This window comes from Cyprinus carpio, chromosome B22 (genome assembly GCF_018340385.1).
Source record: "Cyprinus carpio isolate SPL01 chromosome B22, ASM1834038v1, whole genome shotgun sequence".
In the NCBI taxonomy this organism is placed as follows: domain Eukaryota; kingdom Metazoa; phylum Chordata; class Actinopteri; order Cypriniformes; family Cyprinidae; genus Cyprinus; species Cyprinus carpio.
In genome coordinates, this window is record NC_056618.1 from 22,946,913 (window position 1) to 22,969,646 (window position 22,734).

Sequence of the window (22,734 nt, forward strand, 5' to 3'; positions counted from 1 at the left end):
TGACCGTGGCATTCAAAGCTGGACTGGTTTGCCGGTCATTTCATTGTCTTAATAAGTATCAATTATTTTGTAGCATCTACCCAGAAGTAGTCAATGAATTCATCACCGATTGAAAACTTGGTAAAGGTCTTGAAAGACCGGAATTGCAAGACCAGGAGTACACTTTTTTTTTTATTTTTTTTATTATTATTATTTTGGTGGAAGACCCCCAATAAAATGGGAGTTATTAATCAATTAAAATATATATTAACATATATATTGATTGCTTTTGATAAATTGGAATTCATCATAACATTGAAACATTACATTGAAAGCATCGTCTTGTTGTAAATTTAAAAATAAATAAATACAATACTATAACAAAATGTAACATTTATTGTTTGCAAAGTATTTTTTTAAACTCTGAAATTATATATAATAATAATAATAATAATAAAAATGAAGTATAAAAATATAATTATGTAAGTTATAATATCATATAATATAATCTTTTGTAAATATATAAAAAATAGTTGCTGGTGCAATCAAAGAAAAAGTTGTCGTTGCAAGTAAAAATCTGAACTAGCAGAAAAATTGTTGACTCCTGGTTTGAATATATATATATATATAGCTCATATCCACTGGCTTGATGCCAGTGCCATTGCAGCTCCCTCAGGAGTGAACCCAGCTGTTCAGTCCTGGCAGATCACGCAGACCTGCCGTCCCCAGCGTGCAGCCTCCAAACTTGGCATGTCTTCACACTAACTTCCCCTATTCTCTCAGGTGAGGCCACCTCTGTGGGATGCTAAACCACGTTGCTTTCCAAGGGATTTTAGATAGCTCGCTCTAAATGAAATACCATGAGACATCCGTTCTGTCTCCAGCAGGGTCCTTGGAGTATAACCAGACTTCATTTGACTGCACCACGGCGGCCAGCCATAACACCAAAGTGGCTAAGCAGCCTTCCCCAGAGAACATCGATGGACCCCCTCCCGCTCTGGACTTGCCTTGAGATGTGGATTAATTTTAACTGAAAATGAATGCTGAGACGTTATGTTCTCACGTGCGGCGCCCTCTCCTCTCCCGTCCCCATGGATGTTGAGCTCTCAGGTGGTTGTTGCAAGACTATTACGGCATCTGCTGCCACAGTGGAGGAAGGAGAGCTCCAGATGTTCCTGTGAACGATCAGGGTGAGGAAGAACGGAGGAGGTAGAGTTTGGAGGATAACGGAAGAGCAGCTATTTTAGGCAAGGAGAATCTGTGCAGCACACTTGTGGATCAATGTGACATTTGTTGTCAGATCTTTTAATTGAATTAAAATTGCATCAGTTATAAACGTTCCCTTTTTAATTACTTTCTGTTCAAGACATTGAATATCATTTTTTTAAATTGTAGTTATTTTTTCTTAAAGTAATTTAGTGAAAAATATAAATGAAAAAACTCTGTAGACTAACAACATATGTAAAAACATATTTTTACAACATATTAAAATACTTTTTTACCTGGAAAAATGAATTCAAATATATATGCAAATATGTAATATTTTTATTGTTGACATTTCTGTATGCCAGCAACCCGAGTGCATGCTGAAGTCTGAAGTGGAAAGTGTTTCCGTGTCTCCGTTGAATGGATTGGTTAAAGAGAGCTTGCAGAATTCTGCCACTTGAATATCAAAAGTCTAGTTCTGTGCCAGTCTATTTTTGGGCATATTTGAATATTAATAATTCTGGGTTGCAAATTCTTCAAATAAATCCTCGGATGTGGAGGGCAGAACACAGTCGTCTTACATTGTCATGGAAACTACTAGGAAATCTTACCCCACCGATGTTTCACTTGATCATGGGAAATTAATTAAAATCATCGAGAGCAGGACGGCGTGCATCCACAGGCCCGCTCGCATCCCTTAGCACCACATCTCTCCCTATTGTATTCCATGGAAAACCACCAAGGGATCATGTGTCTGAGCCCGAAATGGCAGCACGGCAGCTAATTTCATTAGCGGGTGAACAAACGGGTTATGAAGACACACAAGGGGAGGAGTGAGAAGGTCAGAGAAAAGCTCTCGAGTTCTTCATGACTTAATGGCATAACGAGTGTCACTTTTGGAGAGCGTGTTTTCACATGTTCTCTCGAGGGTTGCTGCGCTGGCCTGTTGCGGAGAGATCAGACCGAAGCTAATGACCCTGATGGTAATGAGACAGCATTCGCTCTCTGCAGGTCTCCGCAGACAAGCCAGACGAGGCCCCGACCTCTGTCTTTTTTTGTTTCCTCTCCCTTGAATTTTCTTTCATTTGTGCAAACCTTTGCTCTCTATCTCTCGTTCTCCAGCTTTCTCTCTGGACTCGTCTCCTGCCATGCTCTGGCAGGTTGCCTCTGAACAGACTTCACAGCATGCCAAGCCATTTACAAATGCCTTCACTTTCCATGCACTTTTTTGAAGCTAGTCCGTCCTGCCATGGCCGTGCAGCTGTGTGTCTGAAAGATCACATTGAAATATGAAATCAAAATTGGCCTTTTCCTTGGTTTACACATTGCTAGACTTACAGTAGGTGGCCAACCAGAGTGTGCTTTCTACCGCCGTAAGCACCGCTGCGTCTGCAAAGTGCATTTGCAGCTTCTGACCGCTGAGTGTCGTTTTAACCACAAGTTATTAAACAAACACATCAAAGCACATTTTCGCAAATAGCCATCAGCTTTGCCTCTCTGGTGTGTTACATTTGACTGCTGCATTCAGAGGAAAATGAAAGAAAAACACTGTAGTTAAAATATTTAATATTCACAGATGAAACTTTAGTAGCCTACTTAAGTTATGTTCGTTTTTTAGAACGAATAAAACAGAATAAAACACGCACATACTTTGTTATTCGATTACCTGTCATTAACTACTTGGGGAAAAGATATGTTTGTACACTGATTCAAAAATTGTTGCGTGTTTTAAAAAATAATTCCATAATTTTAGTAAAACGTGAGGCACTGAATAATTTTGCTCCCATTATTTAGGCCAAACTAAAACAAGAAACGAATAAATTAAACCTGGCCACGATTTAGCTAAATCATTGAAACGCTAAAGAATGGATGGATTAATAAAATGTCCTCACGTTTAAACGAAAGTTCTCCTATTTTAATCAACAAAGTGCACACAATGTAAAAAAGGGCTTCATTAATTGACAACTTCAGTGATTTTAAAGGGAGCCACCTTTATTTGCTTTCATACAATTTAAGTAAGACTAAAAAAAAAAAAAAAAAAAAAAAAAAATTGCAGCCACATTTAAATGCAGGAGTGTTTTCTATTCCTTAAAATATCAGAGTGCAAGATTTGCGCAGCGCGCATGATGCTGAGTGCGACGCACAACATTTATTCCTATTTTTCTACATATTTTTTCTTCATTACAAATCTTTTTTGGTTTTATTTTGTATCATTGCATGTAAAAATAATTAACTTTGTAATACATATGCAAAATGTGAAACTGCCATCTTATTCGCAGTCTATAGCATTTTATAACTATTTGTACAATAATATCCAACTTAACCTGCTTTGTATCTTTATTATTTAATGAAAAAGAGATTTATTAAAACAATCAAAATCAACGAATTGGAGCGGCATCAGCCATCCAATCATTTTAAAATGTCAAAAAGCCTTTAATTTACAGGTTATAACTGTATCTGTCTCGCTTGTAAACTTGTGAAGATTTATTTTTAATGCAGATCCCATACTGTAATCTAAAAGAAATGTGCTCTTTTACTATTCATATTCAAGTGTTTGTGCGGAAAATCATTGATCTTTTTTCCTTTTTCTTTTTCTTTTTTCCTGATAATGAAATAACTTAAAACTGGGGTGCCTTACATGCATGAGAAATATATCTACAGAAAGCTTGAAATGTCTACTTTTAAACGAACCAATTCAAAATGAAAGCAAATACTCCCTAATTATGCGCATCCAATATTGGTAATGAATACATTCTGTGAGAATGTATATTTCAAGTTTTGACTGCGAATGTCACGTCAGTAACGCTGGAATTGCCCGATAATGAAACTAAAAATAATTAGGCCAACGTGATGTCTCGGGACAGTTTCTTATTACTGCAATATATTTTTACATTTGTATTGCCAAAATGATTCACAGCGAGCGCTAACTGCACCCAGGTTCACTGTCTGCAAGTTTTGATTTGCAACTTATTGATCATGAGCCCAACATTTAGCAAGGCAGGGAAACATTCAGTCTACCTGAAGGAAGACGTATTTCATTGTAAGTTAATGCTGTTAAATAGAGAGAGAAAAAAATACATTGAAAACAAACAAAACAAATAAACCTAGTGTTGGATATTTTTAAACTTGGACCTCATTATATTGAAGTATCAGTCCAAACATCAGAAGCAACCTACACTCTCTTTTAATGTTCTTTCATTGAAAAGTATGCATTTTTATTCATTCACAGGCTATATGGTTGAAATAATGTTTTGGTTCAAAAGTTTAAGTGCCATGGTTTAAAAAAAAATGCTTTATTGACTGACGTTTCATAGACCTTCAGGTTCTTTTATACTATACTTTTATACTTTAACTTTAATCTCAAAACTATTAAACTGACTTTAAAATCTCAAGGAGTTTATAAGTTCAAATGGGTGAAAATGTCACAGTGCATGTTAAATAGCCTAAATGAACTTGTATACTCTTGTATAGTATCCGAAGACCTTGATTGCATGTTACCATGAAACTAACAATATAATTTGATTAAAATGAACAATTCCTGTATAAAATGGGACAGCAACCTTTATATCAAACTTTTATAAATTGTCCACATATGAGCAACGCGGGAGGCAGGTTGTGCACCAGAGCGCACAAAGTGAAATTACTTTAATTTCTTAAAGTAATTTTCAGATGCAATGGAAAAAAACGGGATAAACACAAACACAAAACTTTTAAATAGTTAACAACATAGCCTAGATGAACCCACAGTAACAAAATGTTATCAATGAATTTAACCCACAGTAACATATTTTAACCGATTAATCGCCTATTTTCATTTGCTGCATGTTTTTTAAAAACATGCTAAAAAATAAATTAAGTTTTTGAGAGGAAAAAAAAATGTCATGTATAAGTCGCATTTTATTACATTCAGAAATGATAACGACAGGCCTAATAATGTTATAATGTACCAACAGGATATTTTTTTGGTTCCCCTCACTTTACAACAGATCCTTTAAATTTAACTATCAGAACAGAACAAGAATTAAAAATATATAATTCTAATGGATAAATATAATTGCAGTATATAATAATATAGGCTTTGCTATAAAAAACAAAATAATAATAATAATTTAAAGCAAAACATAAGGTAAGGTTGACTTTATATATGACTTTCTTGTGTGATATTACTTGATATTTGTGTACATTAAATATTCTGTTTCAATTTGGAAAAAGGTCACATAAGAGAAAGTTTCACTTTTTTTTTTTAAGACCAATGGTTGAAGTTTTTTATTTGATTGGATATTTAGTAATTTAAGGAGAAACCCAAAAATTTGAGTTATCAACATTTACTCGCCTTTATGACATTCCAAAACCATATGATTTTAAACAAAAGAAAATATACTATTAGGAATAAGTCATAAAAAATATAGAAAAAAGTATCCATATTTGTCCATACAATGAAAGTAAGTGGGGTCCAAACAATGTTGTTTTGTACTCCATTAACATTCACTGTTGGGATAAAACTCTTAAAACATTTATCAAAATACATTCAAAAGAAAATATGGTCAAACAGGTTTGAAAGGACATAAGGTTGAATAAATAATGACAAAATGTGTCATTTTTTAAAGCGTGAATTGTCACTTTAAGACTCAGTACTAGTAGCCACTAAGTTACTGGTCTGAACCATGCAAGTCAGATTGGTTATGTGAAGAGAAATAAGGACTGTCCTTGTGCCTTTTCCCTAAAGGTTGCCCCTTTGTCACGCAGGTTTGGGTTAAAGGAGCGAGACCGATTGAGTCAAATCGTTGACTTGACACCTTGTGAGGAAAAGCAGGTCACCAAGAACAATGAAGGATCGTTTTGACACCACTGTTCCCTTATCAGCCAGGCTCCACTCACAGCCCTTTAATTCATCACAGACTGTATGAAAAGTCCTATTCCCTTCTGAGATGACGCTCTTATTTCAAATCATCTCGGTGGGTTCGGCCAGATCTGTCATAGTTTAATCTACTTGACCTGAGGTGAATCTTCCGGGTCTGTACTTTCGCCTTGGAAATGGATTCTACCATTACTTCATTGTGTAAATGTGAGATTAGTTGTTCATTTGAATAACGTATCGACAAGTCAAGAGTTCCTGTCACCAGCTCTCACAGCTTTTTTTTTTTCCCACCAGCCCCCAAGACTTCAAGTCTTGTAACTATGGCAACTTAATTCAAGAAGACTTTTGAGAGTTTTCTTTTTTTAGTCTGAAAAATAATAGCCGTTAAAATAGAAAATTCCCTGCTTATAATATGCATATGCCATGTCTAGAAGTTGAGATGCTGCTTTCCCTCTTAAAACCTCTCGGTTCTCTAAATTCCCAGAAGTCTGGAGCCTTTATTTGGTGGTCCTGTCCTATTTGTTGGTGCTTAACCCTTGTGGTCCTTCTTTGGTGTTCATTAAGAGTCCAAAGCAGCCATTGGAAGACCTCAAGTACACATCAAGGATGCTGTTTGGGATACTAAGTGTGTCTTCTCAGGTTGTAGGTTTCTCAAAGGTCTTCTGGTTTAGTTGACACATCCACTACATGTTCCCAACATTTCCCATGTGCCCTCCAACCTGAAATGCTGCCTGCATCCTCCTACTTTGGTTTCTCACAGATTGCTTTGGGATGTTTTGAAGGGTCATGCGTTAATTGTCGTCGCCCCTTTTTCACTGGTCTGTGACCTGTGTGGCCTTTTTCTTCCGTAATAGTGAAGTTTCACTTTTCTAAAGAGGAAACTGGCCCAAGGCATAAAGGGCACATTCCATCTAGGCACTCACTTCACAAATGGATAGGTAAAGAACATCCGCTGTCCCCAGGTGAAAAGACAAATATAGCCACTATTCAGTGAGGCTTCACAACCAAAAACCTACATGGCGGCTATTAGGGATGTTGAAAGTAGTGTTAAGCCCATACACACAAAATATAAAAAGTAATATCTTTCTGCAGTATTGGTAGTATAGAGTTTCTTAGTAAAGTAATTTATTTAAATAAAAAAATTTAATTAATTAAAGAACACTGACAGGAAAAAGAGCTACTTTTTGCTCTAAATTTAATTAATGTATTTTGGTACCTTTTTCTTTAGGGATGTACATACAATATATCAGTAATCATACCGTAACAACTGGTAAATGATTTGTAATTGTATCTATATTGCTTTGATAAGAAATATTTTTTTTAATTTGCCTTTAAAAAAAAGAAAGTTAGATATCAGTAATAAATGTGGGATAGCAAAGATTTTTGTTGTTGTTTTTTTTATTTATTTTAGTATTGTTTATATATTAGTGTAGTATTTATTGTTTTTAATTAGCTTTTTTATAACTTTAGTTTTTGTTTTAATTTTAGTTTACATTTTAGTGATGTTTTATTATGTAGCTTTAAAAAAAAAAAAAAAAAAAAGCTTTATTTTAGTGATGATTACTTTAGCTTAAATTTATTTGGCTTCGTAATATAAATAATTATCGGTTATTGGTGCATTCCTAGTTTACATGAATAATTACTTGGTTTTAATTAATCAATTAATATCTAATTTGATTAAAAATATTTGTATTAATATTTAGCTTTTTTAAATAAAGTAATATATTCAATAGCATGTTTGTTTTTCTGGTATTGTAACAATTGTAGTAGCTGTATCCATAACTGTTGGAAGTGTTTTTTCTTATTAGGTAATTAGCGTGCCCAATGTATTAACATGCAACACAGCACTGGCAATTAAAAGAGCAGTGACGGCACGCTGACAGACGAGTTAACAGTCTGTCCTGAGGACCAGATGTTGCAGGCCCTCGGGAGACCTAAAAATCCTAGAAGAGCCATGACAGAGCGGAGCTCCACAGGCTCTCTGGTTTTTAGTGAACTTGGTGACAGTCTCAGCATCTGATGAATGTTGTGAAACATGTAATCCAGAAAATGTGTTCATTTAGATCAAATGGAACAGATCTACATCAAGTATACAATACTGCAGTTTTTAACTCAAGTTGGTGTACGCCTTGAGCTACAGTATATCAGCTTTCGACGATTACAGTTTTTTGATCGTCTTTGCCCAATTAGTGTTTTTCAGGAGTTTTGCCGATGGATTGTATATGTATGTGAGGACTGTTGATTTGGGTGTGTTTTCGCACTGTGACACAGTTAATAACCATTCTTCAATGCGATCACACACAGCACTGGCATGCATTATGCATGAACAAGATTAATCTGTCTTAGTGCTTGCGAAGCATAGAGAACATTTCAGCCCTTCTTCCTCTCTCTCTTTCTCCCTTTCTCTTCCTCCTCTCAGACACCTTTTATTTTGCTGCTGCAAGGTTGGCTGTTGTGATCAGGCTAATGCTGCAGTTTGTCAATTTCAATTACGGCCCCCTTTGAACTGCACCGATTCCAGCCAGGGAAGAAATAGGGGAGGTAATATTCCTACTGTCAATCACCTGCGATTTTTCTGCCTTGCCTTTTCCCTCGCTTCTAATTTTAACCTCCTCCACTCTGAGTTCCATCGCAGGAAGGTTAGAGGGGTCAGGAGATGTTCTATATGTAGACATATAGCATTCTCATTGCAAAGATACTACCTTGTATATTTAAAGAAACTAAGATGTAAAAAGGAGTCCTCTTGGCTGACATTGTAAGTATGGATACACAATATATCGGTATCATACCAGGTTTTGGCTGATATTAGAGATTTTCTTATTGGACAATATATAGTTCTCATTGCAAAGCTACTTCCTAAGTACACCTAGTATATTTCTAGAAACTAAGCTGTAAAAATTAGAAATCTTGGATGGCAATATATATGGATGCACAATATAGCGGTATCATATCAGTTATTCGCCGATGTTAGAGAGAGAGTTTTGTATAATTTTTTTGGTATTGGACAATATAATGTTCTCATCCCAAAGCTACTTTTTAAACCCATCTACTATAATATTATTGAAACTTAAGCTGTGAAAAGGAGTCATCTTGGCTGTCATTTTAGGTAGGGATACACAATATATCATATCATATCGGTTTTTGTCCGTTGTTGTTTTTTTTTTTTTTTTGTAGAGTTTTCATGTTTATCGGTATTGGTTGATTGAACATTCTCATTGCAAAGCTGCTTCCTAAATCCACTTCATATATACTTAAAAAAAATTAAGATGTAAAAAGGTGTCATTTGATTATATTGGTATCATATCGGTTATTGGTCGATATAAGAGGTTGTTTTTTATTATTTATTGCTCTTGGACAATTTAATGTTCTCATCCCAAAGCCACTTTTTGTAAACCCATCTGATATATATTTATCGAAATGTTAGCTGTTAAAAGGAGTCATCTTGGCTGACATTTTAAGTAGGGATACACAGTGTATCAGTATCATATCGGTTATTGGCCAAAATGTCAGATTTTTTATATTTATCTGTGTTGGTCGATATAATGTTCTCATTGCAAAGCTGCTTGCTAAATCCACTTGATATATATTTAAAGAAACTAAGCTGTGAAAAGGAGATATGTAGGGATACTCAATATATCGTTATGTTAATTGTTGGCTAATACATTAAAAGATTTTTTCATTTATCGGTATTGGTCGATATTGGCTATGTAATTTTGCATGTTAATTTCCTCTATTTTTACATTTAAATCACCTTTGCTGTCATCTAACTTAATATTTATAAATACTAATAATTAAAAAATAACACCATTGAATGTAATTTTTAGGAACTCTCAAAATTAATATTCATTTTTATACTGTAGATTATAATGATGTGATGCCTAAACACATCACATGCCTTTAGCATTTAAAACAATAATCTTATTATTATTATTTTTTTAAATAAATTTATTTACTATATATTGTCAAATTTTGGTTTCAGCTGTTTATCGGTTTATTAGCCATAGCATGAAAATATTTGTCAGCTTATCGGCCGGAGTTTTAATTTTGGTGAAGCCCTATTACTTTGTCATCAGAACATTTAAATTAATCAGTGTGAGTTAGTAACATAAATTCAACTCTGAATCAGTTCACTCCAATATCCATTTATTATAGTTTATTTGTAGCATTTAAAACAATTAGTTTTAGTTTAGTGTTTTTTTTTTTTTATATATTTTCATAGAATTGAATTTTATTGTAACTTAGCAGTTAAAAATAACCGAAAATATTATATAACTGGTATTGCATCCATAATTGCAAGTGGAATTTTTTTATAATATTTGTCATGCAAGGTTTCTGTTTCCTGTTTTATGTAGCTAAACAGGTTATTTAATGGTCTGTTCAGCACAACAACAACAATGGTCACCATCTTTATTTCTTTATGAACAGCATGAGATCATGTAATCGTTTCCGCAGACTGCGGCTTGACCTCTATTTCTTTATAATACAGCACCACGAGTTGACGGAGCAGATTCAGATCCCTGTAGTAGCATCTACGGCTCCACTTGGAGCAGATTGGGCTTTTGATAGCACGTCGCACCACTTACATACTCTCTTCTCCCGGTGTCACATCTGAGAAATAGGTCAGCTCGCTCCGGGTGGGGCTCCTGTTGTCAGACCGGCACAAGATCGGCACTGACTGCCTTAGAACCCAGTGGGAGGCCCAGCAAAAACTTCAGAGGCTCTCGCGCACTGTGCGCCCACTGCGGAAAGTTCTAGAGTGACGGAGCGAGCCTGACGGCAGCTTCTCGGAGCCGACGCGCCTGTCTCGCTTACTGTGCCTCCACACCAGCTTGTCATGCTGCATCTCTCAGTCCGGCTTGCACTAATGTTGTTTGCTGTCATCTTGGATTTCAGAGCGACTCAGTCTGTTCTTGCGGGAGACTCTGCTTTGAGCTTTTAGCCCCGGCGTTGCTGTGACCGAACCGAGAGTTCTGGGATGAGCTGGTACAGTACTGCCTGTCATTCTGGGGCAGTAACGAGATGAGCGAAGGCCCCGTGAGCTTCAGGGTGGAAAGAACACATCTGTTGATGCCCCTTTGTGACAGCTCATTTGTTGGGCCCAATTCACACAAGGCTGCATGTCAAAATGTACTAAGCGTATGAGAACGAAGACACATATTTTAGACCCTTGTGTTTTTATTTTTTAGTGTGATACTAGGTGATACCCCAACTATAACCTTTCCAGACCATTTTTTTTCTTTATATGAAAACTTTGATCATTATAGTGCAATTTTTGAATTGTATTTGAAGAGTTCATTTGCAAAAACGGATAACTACTTTTTTTAACAATTTTTAAAAATCATGTTTTTTCATTGTGCATTCCAATTAATCTCAATCTGCAGGTGGGTTATTTTGATTAGGTTAAAAAATAACTAAGAAATCCAGCTAACAAACACAATAAAACACAATAAAAACATAACATAATCAAAAACCCTGATTTTTGAAAATTAAAAAAATTAAAGGGAGGTGTCTGTTTTTGCAAATAAAATCTCCATATACTTTCAGTTATAAAGAATATAAATTTAAGTTAATTTAAAATCTTATTTGTAATAAAGAACTGTAATATCAGTTTTTCATACTGTACTGTTATGCTTAGATTAGCATGAAGCATTTTACACAATTTATTTTGGCTTTTCGTACTTTTATTAGATAATTAATATGATTTTTTTTTTTTTTTTTTTTTTTTTTTTTTTTACATTTTATTCAGAATTCATTTTATTTATAGTATAGAGTTCCAATATTGGTCATCACTAATAATTTAATAATAAATACATTTTACATTTTAATAATAAATTTTAGATTTTTAGTGTTTTATTTAAAAATATAGTATAGAACTTCAGCGTTGTTTAATGGTTATCAGAAATCTTTCAGATAACTTTAAAATGAATATTTTAATAACGCTGTTATTTATAATCTTTAGTAAACCTCAAAATGAATGTCCAACTTTCATATTGTACAGTATAATATTGTGATGCCTAAATTTACTCTACTTTTTTTTGCGTTGTTTTTAATGTTTTGTTAAAATGTAATTATTTTAGGTTTCTTTTTTTAATGTATTCAGTTTCTTTTTATTTTCTTTTTTTAAGTTTTATGTAGAATATTGGAAGTGTACTGCTTATCAGCTATAACTTTTGGATATATTTTTTAAAATTACTAATAATTTATAGACACTGTTAAAATATCATCTTATTATAGACATCACATTATAGTCGAATGTCATCTTATATAAATTGGAGTATACCTTTCAGCACTGTGATGCTTAAAGGTATACTCCACCCCAAAATGAAAATTTTGTCATTAATCACTTACCCCTATGTCGTTCCAAACCCGTAAAAGCTCTGTTCGTCTTCGGAATACAATTTATTATAATTTGGATGAAAACCGTTAGGCTTGAGACTGTCCCATACACTGCCAAATAAATATCAGTGTCAAGGTCCAGGAAAGTATGAAAGTCGTCGTCAGAATACTCCATCTGCCATCAGACATATAATCTGGGTTATATAAAGCGACGGGAACACTTTTTGTAAGCGAATAAAGCAAAAATAACAACTTTATTCAATAATTCCTTTGTTAGCAGTCTCCTCTGTGTCTCTCCATATCACCATATGCTGTGTATGCTCTTCTGTATCATCCACACCACAAGGATGTGCTGTTTTATTTCAAATCAAAGCTAAATACACATAGAAACAGCGCATCCTTGTGGCAAATGGAGCTTTTACGAGTTTGGAACGACATGGGGGTAAGTGATTTTCATTCAAAATTTTCATTATGGGGTGGAGTATCCCTTTAAATTCACTGAATTCATGGTTTGAAATGAATTCTAGTTTTTAGTGTTACTTTAAAATAACACAGTAAATGTTTACTTTAATTTTTCAGGTGTCATTTTTCTAAATATATTAAAAATATTTATAGTTCAGAATCTTCAAAATGAATACCAATTTTTCATACTGTACGTGGAGTGCTGTGATGTCTAGATGAACGTCATTTAAAACCAAGATTTTAGCTGTAGTTTTTGGTACAGTTTTGATTAAAAATCAGACATCTTCATTTATTCATTCCCTGGGAACTGAACCATGCAGTTACTTTTGCATTTCTAGTGAGCGTTTTGCTCTACTAGTTCAGTTCCACACAAGGATGCTCATGTCCATCTAATAAACTCCCAGCCATGCTGAAGATCCCTCTGATCAATGTCTCTGAAGGTCAGTGGTTTTATCTTTCTTCAAGAGCCTGGACAAATCTGACCGGCCTCCTGTTATTTGCGAGCACACATCTAGTCAACAGCAGTGTTCAGAGCAAACCCTGTGGTGAAGTTTACTCAGGCTTTTGCCATGGGATGTAATCAGATTGCATCCCTTTGTTTATCCCTCTCTCCGGGTCTCTGGTCTGCTCTGGACGCTTTTGCAGAGCCTCACAGATGTTTAGTGGCCACATTACCATTCGCAGCCTGTATCTCTGGCTTTATTTATGAATACCATTTGTCACTAACTCGCAGTTTATGAGGCAGCATTTCATTTTCATGCACGCTGCGAGAGGCAAGAGTGATGGGGGTGAGAGGGAGAGGGAGGGAGCAACAGTGAAACAGTCCGCTGAACTCAATCATGCACTATGCTGTGATTAACCCCATACTGAGACTAAATTACAGCTTTAAGTCTTTCTGTTGCTCTTGCAAAAAAACGCCAATATGGCACTTGCTGTAAAAAGGCAGCTTTTGTATAATTCTCACTAAAGTTCATTGCTGAGCAAAGGTCAGAGTTCGCCTCAGGCTATGGTGTGACATTAGAGTTTATTACTAGGGTTTCAGTGATTGAGAAGTTATGGCTGCTCCCATTAACTGAGAACAGTAGCTTCTGGTATGATATACTCATATTATGCTATTTTAACTCTATTACATGGTTATGTGTGTATATGTGTGTTTATTATAGAATTTATTTATAGAAATTTTAATATACTTTATGTAATAAAACTATCAAAATATTTTTCATTAATTGAAATAAATCTGAAATAAAATTAAAACTAGATGAAAAACTATTATGTCATGTATTATATTATAAAATAACATTTTATAAAGTATATAATGTATTTTATGGTTTTCACTAACTAAATATGTTAAAATAATAAAATAATCGTTAATTAAAATAAATCTGAAATAAAATATAAATATTCGATGAAAACTGTATTATGATATATATTGTAATGTTATGAAATACATTAGTGTTTTTATTAACTAAATCTGTTAAAAAGATTTAAAAGTAAAATATTTGATTAAAGTTACAGAATATAAATAATACTAGAATAGAATAAAATAAAATAACACATAAATAAACAGTTTTGTGTGTGTGTATAGAGTTAGTATTATTTATATACTTTTTATTTAATTTTATTTCAGCTTTATTTCAATAAAAAAAAAATTTAGTTTTAATAAAAACACTGAAATGTTAACTGATAATAGCTGGCTGGTATATACAAACATGCATGTATTTATTTAAATAATGACATCATTAATAATCAACCGAAAATATCAGTTAAATTATCTAGTGCTGTCAAATGATTAATCACGATTAATCGCATCGGAAATAAAAGTTTGTTTACATAATATATGTGATCCTTAACCACAAAACCAGTCATAAGGGTCAATTTTTTGAAATTGAGATTTATGCATCTGAAAGCTGAATAAATAAGCTTTTCATTGTTGTATGGTTTGGTATGATGGGACAGTATTTGGCAGAGATACGACTATTTGAAAATCTGGAATCTGAGGGTGCAAAAAATCTTAAATATTGAGAAAATCGCATTTAAAGTTGTCCAAATGATAGACAGTTAGACAGGCTGTCCTCAAAACACACACAAAAAAATCATGCATACATTTCATATGCACAAATACACGATGCACAGACATTGAAGTGTAGTGCTCAAATATATTTAAAAGGACAGTTCACCAACAAATAAAAATTCTGTCATCATTTACCCACCCTAATGTCATTATATACACACAATATTAAAAATACCTTCAAGTGATTTCTGCAGATGAAAGAAAGACTAAGGTATTGGAATGACAAGAGGGTGAGCAAATGATAACAGAATTTTCATTTTTGGGTGAACTGTCCTTTTAAAAGCTTCATTGACATCTGCACTGCTGAACACAATTAATGTTCCCGCATCATCATTTCAGCTGGCCAGGCTTTGTAGTGTGTTTTTCTTGAACGTTTACTTGAAGACAGCCACTTCTCAGCGCATTTGCATGGATCAAATCTCTCCAGAGAAGGTCCCTCAGTGCTGATTTGAATAAGATCCTCGGTGGTAGATACGTGCGGACTGCTTCTGGTGGAGTTTTTGATGTGGTTCTGTGCTGAGAATCCTCTCTCACACTCTGCAGCTGATGTAGGCAGAATCAGCATCATCTCGACAAGGTGCATATATGTTCTGGAAATAAAACTGTACTGATTAAAAAAAAAAAAAACCCTGATTAGGCAAACTATTACATAAAGTACTGTAGAAATGGTCAAAAGTGTACATTACTTTGTAGTCAACATTGTATGGCTCTTTAGTGGACAAAGTTTGTCACAAGCTGCTGTAAGACTTGTGTTGAAATGTTAGTCTTACAAGTGTCTTCAGACTTCTCCACAGACAGATCCATCTATCTAAACAATCTACAATGTAATGCGGTAACATCTTACCTTTCCAGTACTTACAGATTTAGAAGAACATCTACCTGCTCACAGCCATAATCTAGTAGAACGTCTTAATTTTCTGTCCATGTGTCATAGTTAAAAATTTTGAAACAGTCAGTCAGTTGCAGTATATGCTGGACACTGGCTGACTTTGTTTATTAGACTACCAAAGTGAGCATGTAGGGCCTCAACAGCAACAGAAATGATGTTTCCGTATGTGTTTGTGCTTTCCTGATTAATCCCTCATGAAGATTTTATATCTTTATTAAAAAAAAGAACAAGGTCACCACTTCCACATATGCTGCGGCAACCTTCATGGGAAACGGCCTTTACAGCCTCGTTCTTCTCCTGCATAAACAGAAACTGATGAAGCAGCTTACACAAATGGGTGTGCCATGTTCTGTGCTATTCAGCAAGAATTTATCTGGATCATGTAGAAGGAGAAATGGCAGAAAAGAAGGCTGCGTTATTCATAGCGTGTGTGTTAAAGAGAAAAAGGAATGCAAGGTTATGACAAATATTACATTTTTTTTTTAATGTATTTTTTATTTTTTTTATTTTGTGTTTTTGTTTTGTTTTGAACCCCAGACTCTCTAAGATTATTCCTTTGCCTTCATCCTCTGTCAGGCTTTATTCTGCGCACCCTTTAACAAATTCTCAGGCGCGGTGTAAACAGGTGAGGGGAGGTGGAAACCTGTCCTTCCCTCTCTCGCATTAGTTGACTAATGATGCCTTTAATTAGCCCTGACACACGCTGTTAATTGAATGCACCTTATTACAACTCAGCCTGTCAGAGACATTTCCGCAGTCACCGTCTGATGTTGCCACGGCGTGAAATCCACGGATCTGTTCACTCAAGACTTGACGGGAAAGTCAACTGCTTAATATTATGCTCATTTAGCCGCTTTATGACAGGCTTGTGCAGCGACACTACACTTCCCATAATGCTGTGTGGCAGAAAACTCATTCTATAGTCAGTTCAGTCCAGATTATATGCTTTTAAGTGGAGTTTCAGCCCTGTTTTGCATCTCAAGAGTCTGTTCATGTACTCCATCATGTGACTGGAACGCTGTCTGTATATGACTTGTTAATTCGATTTGCTGTTCGGCTTTGAAGAGCGCGCTGTGCTGAGTAAGACACTTTCCTGCGCTTCTTAATCTGTCTCAGCTCTGTAAACACTTCACACAAGGTTATTCCTTTACTCAAGGACCCTTCTTAAAATTCTTGTTGACAAAATACACATTGTACTCTCTCCTCCACTGTCCTCAGTCAAGCTCAACCTTCAAGCTTGTGTTGGAGCTGCAGCGAGCATTGATTGAGATCAAAGGGTGTAGAGAAAATGACCATCATATGATTAGTAATTGAGTTTTTCCAGTCCAGGCTACATGTATGACAGGACCTCATCTGTATCTTATCTGCCTGCACACTAATCTGTTCAAATCACAGATATGTTCACCATATATCGGGGTTGCTATGGGAAAAAAAAGTATCAAAAAGGCCCCAAAATGTCTAAAATCTGACTTAGGTCAAATTAAAATAGTATAAAACTGCATGTTACGGTGAGCTACGCTGAAAAATATTTGCTGTAGAAACAATGTTCAATGTAAATTTCAAGCAAGAAGCATTACACTTAACACAATTTTAAAATAGAAACACTGGATTAGTAATTACACAGAAAAACACACTCCAATAACAACTTGAACAAAATGATTATTATTATAATAAAATATCAGTCTCTTTATGACTAATAATTATCTAATAAAAAGAAATAATTATTTCTACAAAACAGTAGTTTTTATTTTCTAAAAAAAATGATGTAAACAATAAAGCAAAATAATATAATAACAATAATAGTTATTGTTATTATTACTATTATTATTATTAAATACCAAATTATTTGACTAATAATGGTCTAATTATAAGAAATAAATATTTTTAATACACAGTAGTTTTTCTTAAAAAATTAACAATGTAAATGTAAAATACACATTATTATTATAGAAAAATAATTAACATGTAATTGTTTAATAAATAAATTACATGATAAAGTTATAATGCAATCATTTTGTTGATGAAAATGATTAGAATAATAATGATGAAGTGTAATACAAAATATTTTATTCTTATTATAATATAATATAATATTTATTTTAATTTATCTTTAATTTGATTTATATAAGTAACTAACTATTAATAAATAATAAATACAATAATTAAATTAATAAATATCTATTTATACAATAATTATAAATAATAAATAAAATGGTAATAAAATATTTAAAAGTATCATACAAAATGTGTATTATTATTATAAATTATTTTAATAAGTAGTAATAATAATAATAATAACACCCATGAAAGAAAGAAAGAAAGAAACAAAGAAACAAAGAAAGAGAAAGAAGGAAATGACAAAATAAAGAAATGGCTGATTTTAACTCTTGATTTGATCCACAGGACTCCGCCCAGGAAGCCGTCATCACCAGAGACATCCATCGCACCTTCCCTGCTCACCAGTACTTCAAAGACTCCGGCGGCGATGGCCAAGACTCTCTCTACAAGATCTGCAAGGTGAGGTTGCAGCTGCTCATCCTGCAGGCATGACTCACTCCTGCCGTCTGGTAACAAGCATCACAACACCGCTGCAACATCTCTATCCACTGACCTTTTGTTTTGCCGTAATACGAACGGCCTTGATAGATATCCAACCACATGTGCTGTACTCACCTCCCTGCGGCTGTGAAAATAACTTGTTCACTCTGCTAATTAAACACAGTTACGCGTCATAGATTCGTTATTATATTTAGAAACAAAGCTAGAGTAATAGATTATGCAGTTATCCAGGAGGCAATTATCCAGTTAAGCACACATCTATCTCTCTATAATTAAACAGATGGTTCTGGCTGTAAAGTCTGAATGAATGAGGCACATAAAACAAAGCCGTTTTAAACTACGCACACCTCTGATCAGAAATCAGTTGAATTCAGAATAAGTGCATCGTTATGTCACTTGACAATTGTGTAATTCATAAATAAATTCTATTGCTTAGCAAAGTAATACATTTTGATAATTTTATAATATAATAATTATCTAAAATACATTTTATACAAATCTTATAATGTTCATTTTTACTATAATTTTAAAATTATATATTATATTTCATATTATAGAAAAACAGCACAAAAGCATTGAGTGGATTAGAGAAGTAGTGCGGTGTTTTCTGTTTTCTGTTAAATCTCCTTTGTGAGGAGTCTAAAGAGGTTTTCCATCAGCTGATTGGCACCGGCAGATTAAAAGCCTCCTAAATTGTGCAAAAGACCTTCAATCCAGCTAATCCTGGAGACAAAATCCTCCAGCTCAGAGGGACATGTGTTGCCACGAACATTTATCATTGTTTCCAGCCATTTATGATGAAGCAGTATTATAACTGCTTGTGATTTAAAGACATCATGAAACGTGTGAATTTAAATTGTGATGTGTTTATTCATTTGAAAATATTTAATGCTAAGTACTGTAGGGCAAGACTGATTTTAATGATGCTAATAATTATTTTTTCTGTAATGTAACATTTTTCTCTGTTAATGCTAAAATATTTTACTTTTATTATTTTACTGAGAAATAGCATTATGTTCTCGTGAACATAAAATATTAATTCATGTTCCCTTTATTTTGGTGCACAGTATCTGAACTTATGTTTTTTCCACAGGCTTATTCTGTGTATGATGAAGAGATTGGCTATTGCCAAGGTCAATCATTTTTGGCAGCCGTATTACTTTTACATGTGAGTATTTAGCAAGATGAGTAGTGTTTAAAGTATTAAGTGCACCATACATGTTAGAGACACGAATGTCACGGAGAGGTGATTAATTTTTATTGTTTTTTTGTTTTGTGGTATCTTTTGTTTTTTTGTGTATTTTGTAGTGTGTTTTTTTTTTTTTTTTTGGTCTTGTGTTTTGTGTTGTATTTGTGTGTTTAGTTTTATGTGTGTGTGTGCTTTGTGGTATCTTTTTTGTTTTTGTTGTGGATTTTGTAGTGTTTTTTTTGTTTTATTAGAGGCTTTTTTGGTCATTTTTTTGTTTTGTATTTTGTGTTTGGTTTTATTTCATTTTTGTTTTGTGGTATCTTTTTTGTTGCATTTTGTAGTGTTTTTTTGATTTATTTGTTTTTTTGTCTTGCATTTTGTGTTTTGTTTTCGGTTTTGTGTTGTTTTTTTGTTTTGTTGTGTTTTGTAGTGTTTTTTTTTTGTTTTATTCGTTTTTTTGTCTTGTATTTTGTGGTGTTGTGTTTTTTGTTTTGTTGTATTTTGTAGTTGTTTTTGTTTTATTTTTTGTCCTGTGTTTTTTTTTTTTTTTTCGTTTAATGGTTTTATTAATTTATTCGAAAGCGGTGTTATTCATTTATTATCCATTTTATTTATTTAACACATTTAATTTGTGTTTAAATTTATTTTTGAGACACTCACCCAAAAATGCAAAATTATACGAATAGAGGCTTTCATGTTTTAAAATGTGAGTTTATACCACAACAGAAGTGCACGTTACTTTCTCTTAGCAGGCATTACGTAAACTTCTTTTTAGGTCAGTTTTATCTTTAAGCTCAACTGCTGTGCTGGTAAATCAGCAGTATGAAGAGTTTCTTTTTTTTTTTTAAGAGAGCTTGTTAATTAAATAAGCACTAATAAAAGTGTAAATAGAAACCTACCTCATTGTGCCTTATCTTTGACTTTTTGAGGCTTGTTATTGAGCTAACAGTAGGCGGAGAGAAACAGAAAGTGAGAGAAAGACATTGATGAAACGGTTAATTCCATATTTAATTAAAGCGAGGGCTGAGTAAGATGGCATTTTTTGTTTTTTATGCGCCGCCGCCCCGTATGGGGCTTGATGTTAGAGCGTGTTTGGGGATTTCTATAATGTAGGGAAATTTAGTAAAGTAAAGTTTATAATGTAGTAAAGTGTCTTTCTCGTGGCCTTGCCCAGGAAGCTCAGGAGCTGTCAGGGATATTAATGACAGAGCCCGTCTACCTGCAGGAGCCCATTGAGCTCGGGACACACACGCTGTCTGTGTGATTTAATACCCAGCTCTCTGTCTGTCTCGCTCTCCGTCTCAGAAACACAAACAAACTCTGATAGCATCACTGTAGACTGCCATAGACGGGTAGACGGACAGTTGACACATCTAAACATCATGGGCTGCTTCTGTTTATTCATGCAGAAAGCATTAGCATCTGAAATATCATGGTGAAGTCTCTCGTTTTTTTTCCTTTAGATGCCCGAGGAGCAAGCTTTCTGCGTGCTGGTGAAGATCATGTACAAATATGGTCTCCGGGATCTCTACAAAAACAACTTTGAAGATCTTCACTGCAAGTTCTACCAGCTGGAGCGTCTGCTGCAGGTTTGGCCTTTGAGGAATAGTTCACCAAAAAGTGAAAATTTGCTGAAAATGTGCTCACCCTAAGGCCATCCAAGATGTTTATGAGTTGGTTTCTTCATCAGAACAGCTTTGGGGAAATTTAGCATTACTTGCTCATAATGTGGAACCTCTGCAGTGAATGGGTGCCGTCAGAATGAGAGTCAAAACTGTTGATAAAAACATCACTGTAATCCACAAGTAAAAGCAAAAGCTGCTTTTGTTATAAACAATACATAAAGTTTCAAGTCAGTTATTTCTTATCTTTTGCTGTAGTGTGTCAGTCAGTATAGTACAGCCAGTGCTCCACACAGAGATCTCAGTCTTTCTGGAATTACATGAAGAAACAGATCAACGCAGACAGACTAAATCCAGAAGAACTGTGGCAACGTCTCCAAGATGCTTCAAGAAACCTGGATTTAGTCTGTCTCAGTTTGATCTGTTTCTTGAGTCCTCTATCCTTAATATTGCTTTCCCCAGTTTAAACGTCATCTCATCTGAATCAGGAGAGAAATCTGCACAGATCAAGCACCATTTAAAACAGTTCAAAACAAATACGTCTGTGAATTTGATGTGAGAGGACAACAGAGGATCGACTTTTGCACTGGAGGAAGTGTTATTATAGATTATGGAGTATTTTTGGACTTTTTTGGACAGAATAAAGTTGAAAAAAGTGTTAAGTGCATCATCCGGATATTTAAAGTGCGCTTTTTCTTTTTGGAGTTTTCAGTGTGAACACACTACTTGCACTATTTATACTACAGAACATCATAAAATAGTGCTTAAGTATGCAATTTGGGACGTGCCTACAGTCTTGTACACCCCTTGTCAGGCCGTACTCGTGCAACTCAAGTGTAAGCGGTGGCCCTCTTGTAAGCTATTAGACCTAATGCGCTGGAAAATGGGTTTTAATTTTGTGCTGAAATGCAATTAGGCCTGAAGTCGCCCTCTTTCAGCGCTAAACCCAACCCGGTTAGTATCGACTTGCTCTGCTACTACAAGAGTGTTAGCATCGATCACGAAAAAACGTGCCTGGAAGAATTCCCGTCTCTCCCTCCTTCCTCGTCGTTTACTTTGCATGTGTTAACCTAACACTGCCACCTCTCCAATCTAACAATGCAATCTACCGCAGAAAAATATTCTCTCTTCAGCTCCGGGTCTTTTTGAGATGCTAATTTAAGATGTGCCCTTGTAGATATCACTTACCTCTTTGATTTATTCTCTGCTCGGTCTCTGAATGCATAGTGTAACTCTTCTTTTCTTGAGGCAAGCATCACTGATGCTATTTCTCAAATTGTGCTGCTTGTTGAAGAGAGGTGATGTGTTATTTTATCTTTTATTTTATATTTAATTTAGTGTAATTTTTCGTATTTTTAATAATTATTTTTATTTATTCATTTTGTTATTTTTTTATTTTATGTTTTTGTTTTATTTTTATTATTTGTAAAAAAAATAAATAATAATCCCTGGGTTCTATAGGTGTAAGCCTTTGGGTTGACAGCAAAAAAAAAAAAATATATATATATATATATCTATATATATAATATATATATATATTATATTATATTATATATATTTTTT

The 22,734-nt window shown here is 34.2% G+C and overlaps 1 protein-coding gene across 3 annotated transcripts in view; it reads left to right on the forward strand.

Annotated features, from left to right (window-relative positions):
• rabgap1l (RAB GTPase activating protein 1-like) overlaps window positions 1-22,734 on the forward strand; it is a 98,476-nt gene that overhangs the window by 46,648 nt on the left and 29,094 nt on the right. For all 3 annotated transcript variants that reach the window (XM_042749265.1, XM_042749266.1, XM_042749264.1), the window contains exons 14-16: window positions 18,205-18,318; window positions 19,454-19,528; window positions 21,013-21,138. In XM_042749265.1, coding sequence (XP_042605199.1) covers window positions 18,205-18,318; window positions 19,454-19,528; window positions 21,013-21,138 — 315 coding nt within the window. The remainder of the gene's footprint in view (window positions 1-18,204; window positions 18,319-19,453; window positions 19,529-21,012; window positions 21,139-22,734) is intronic.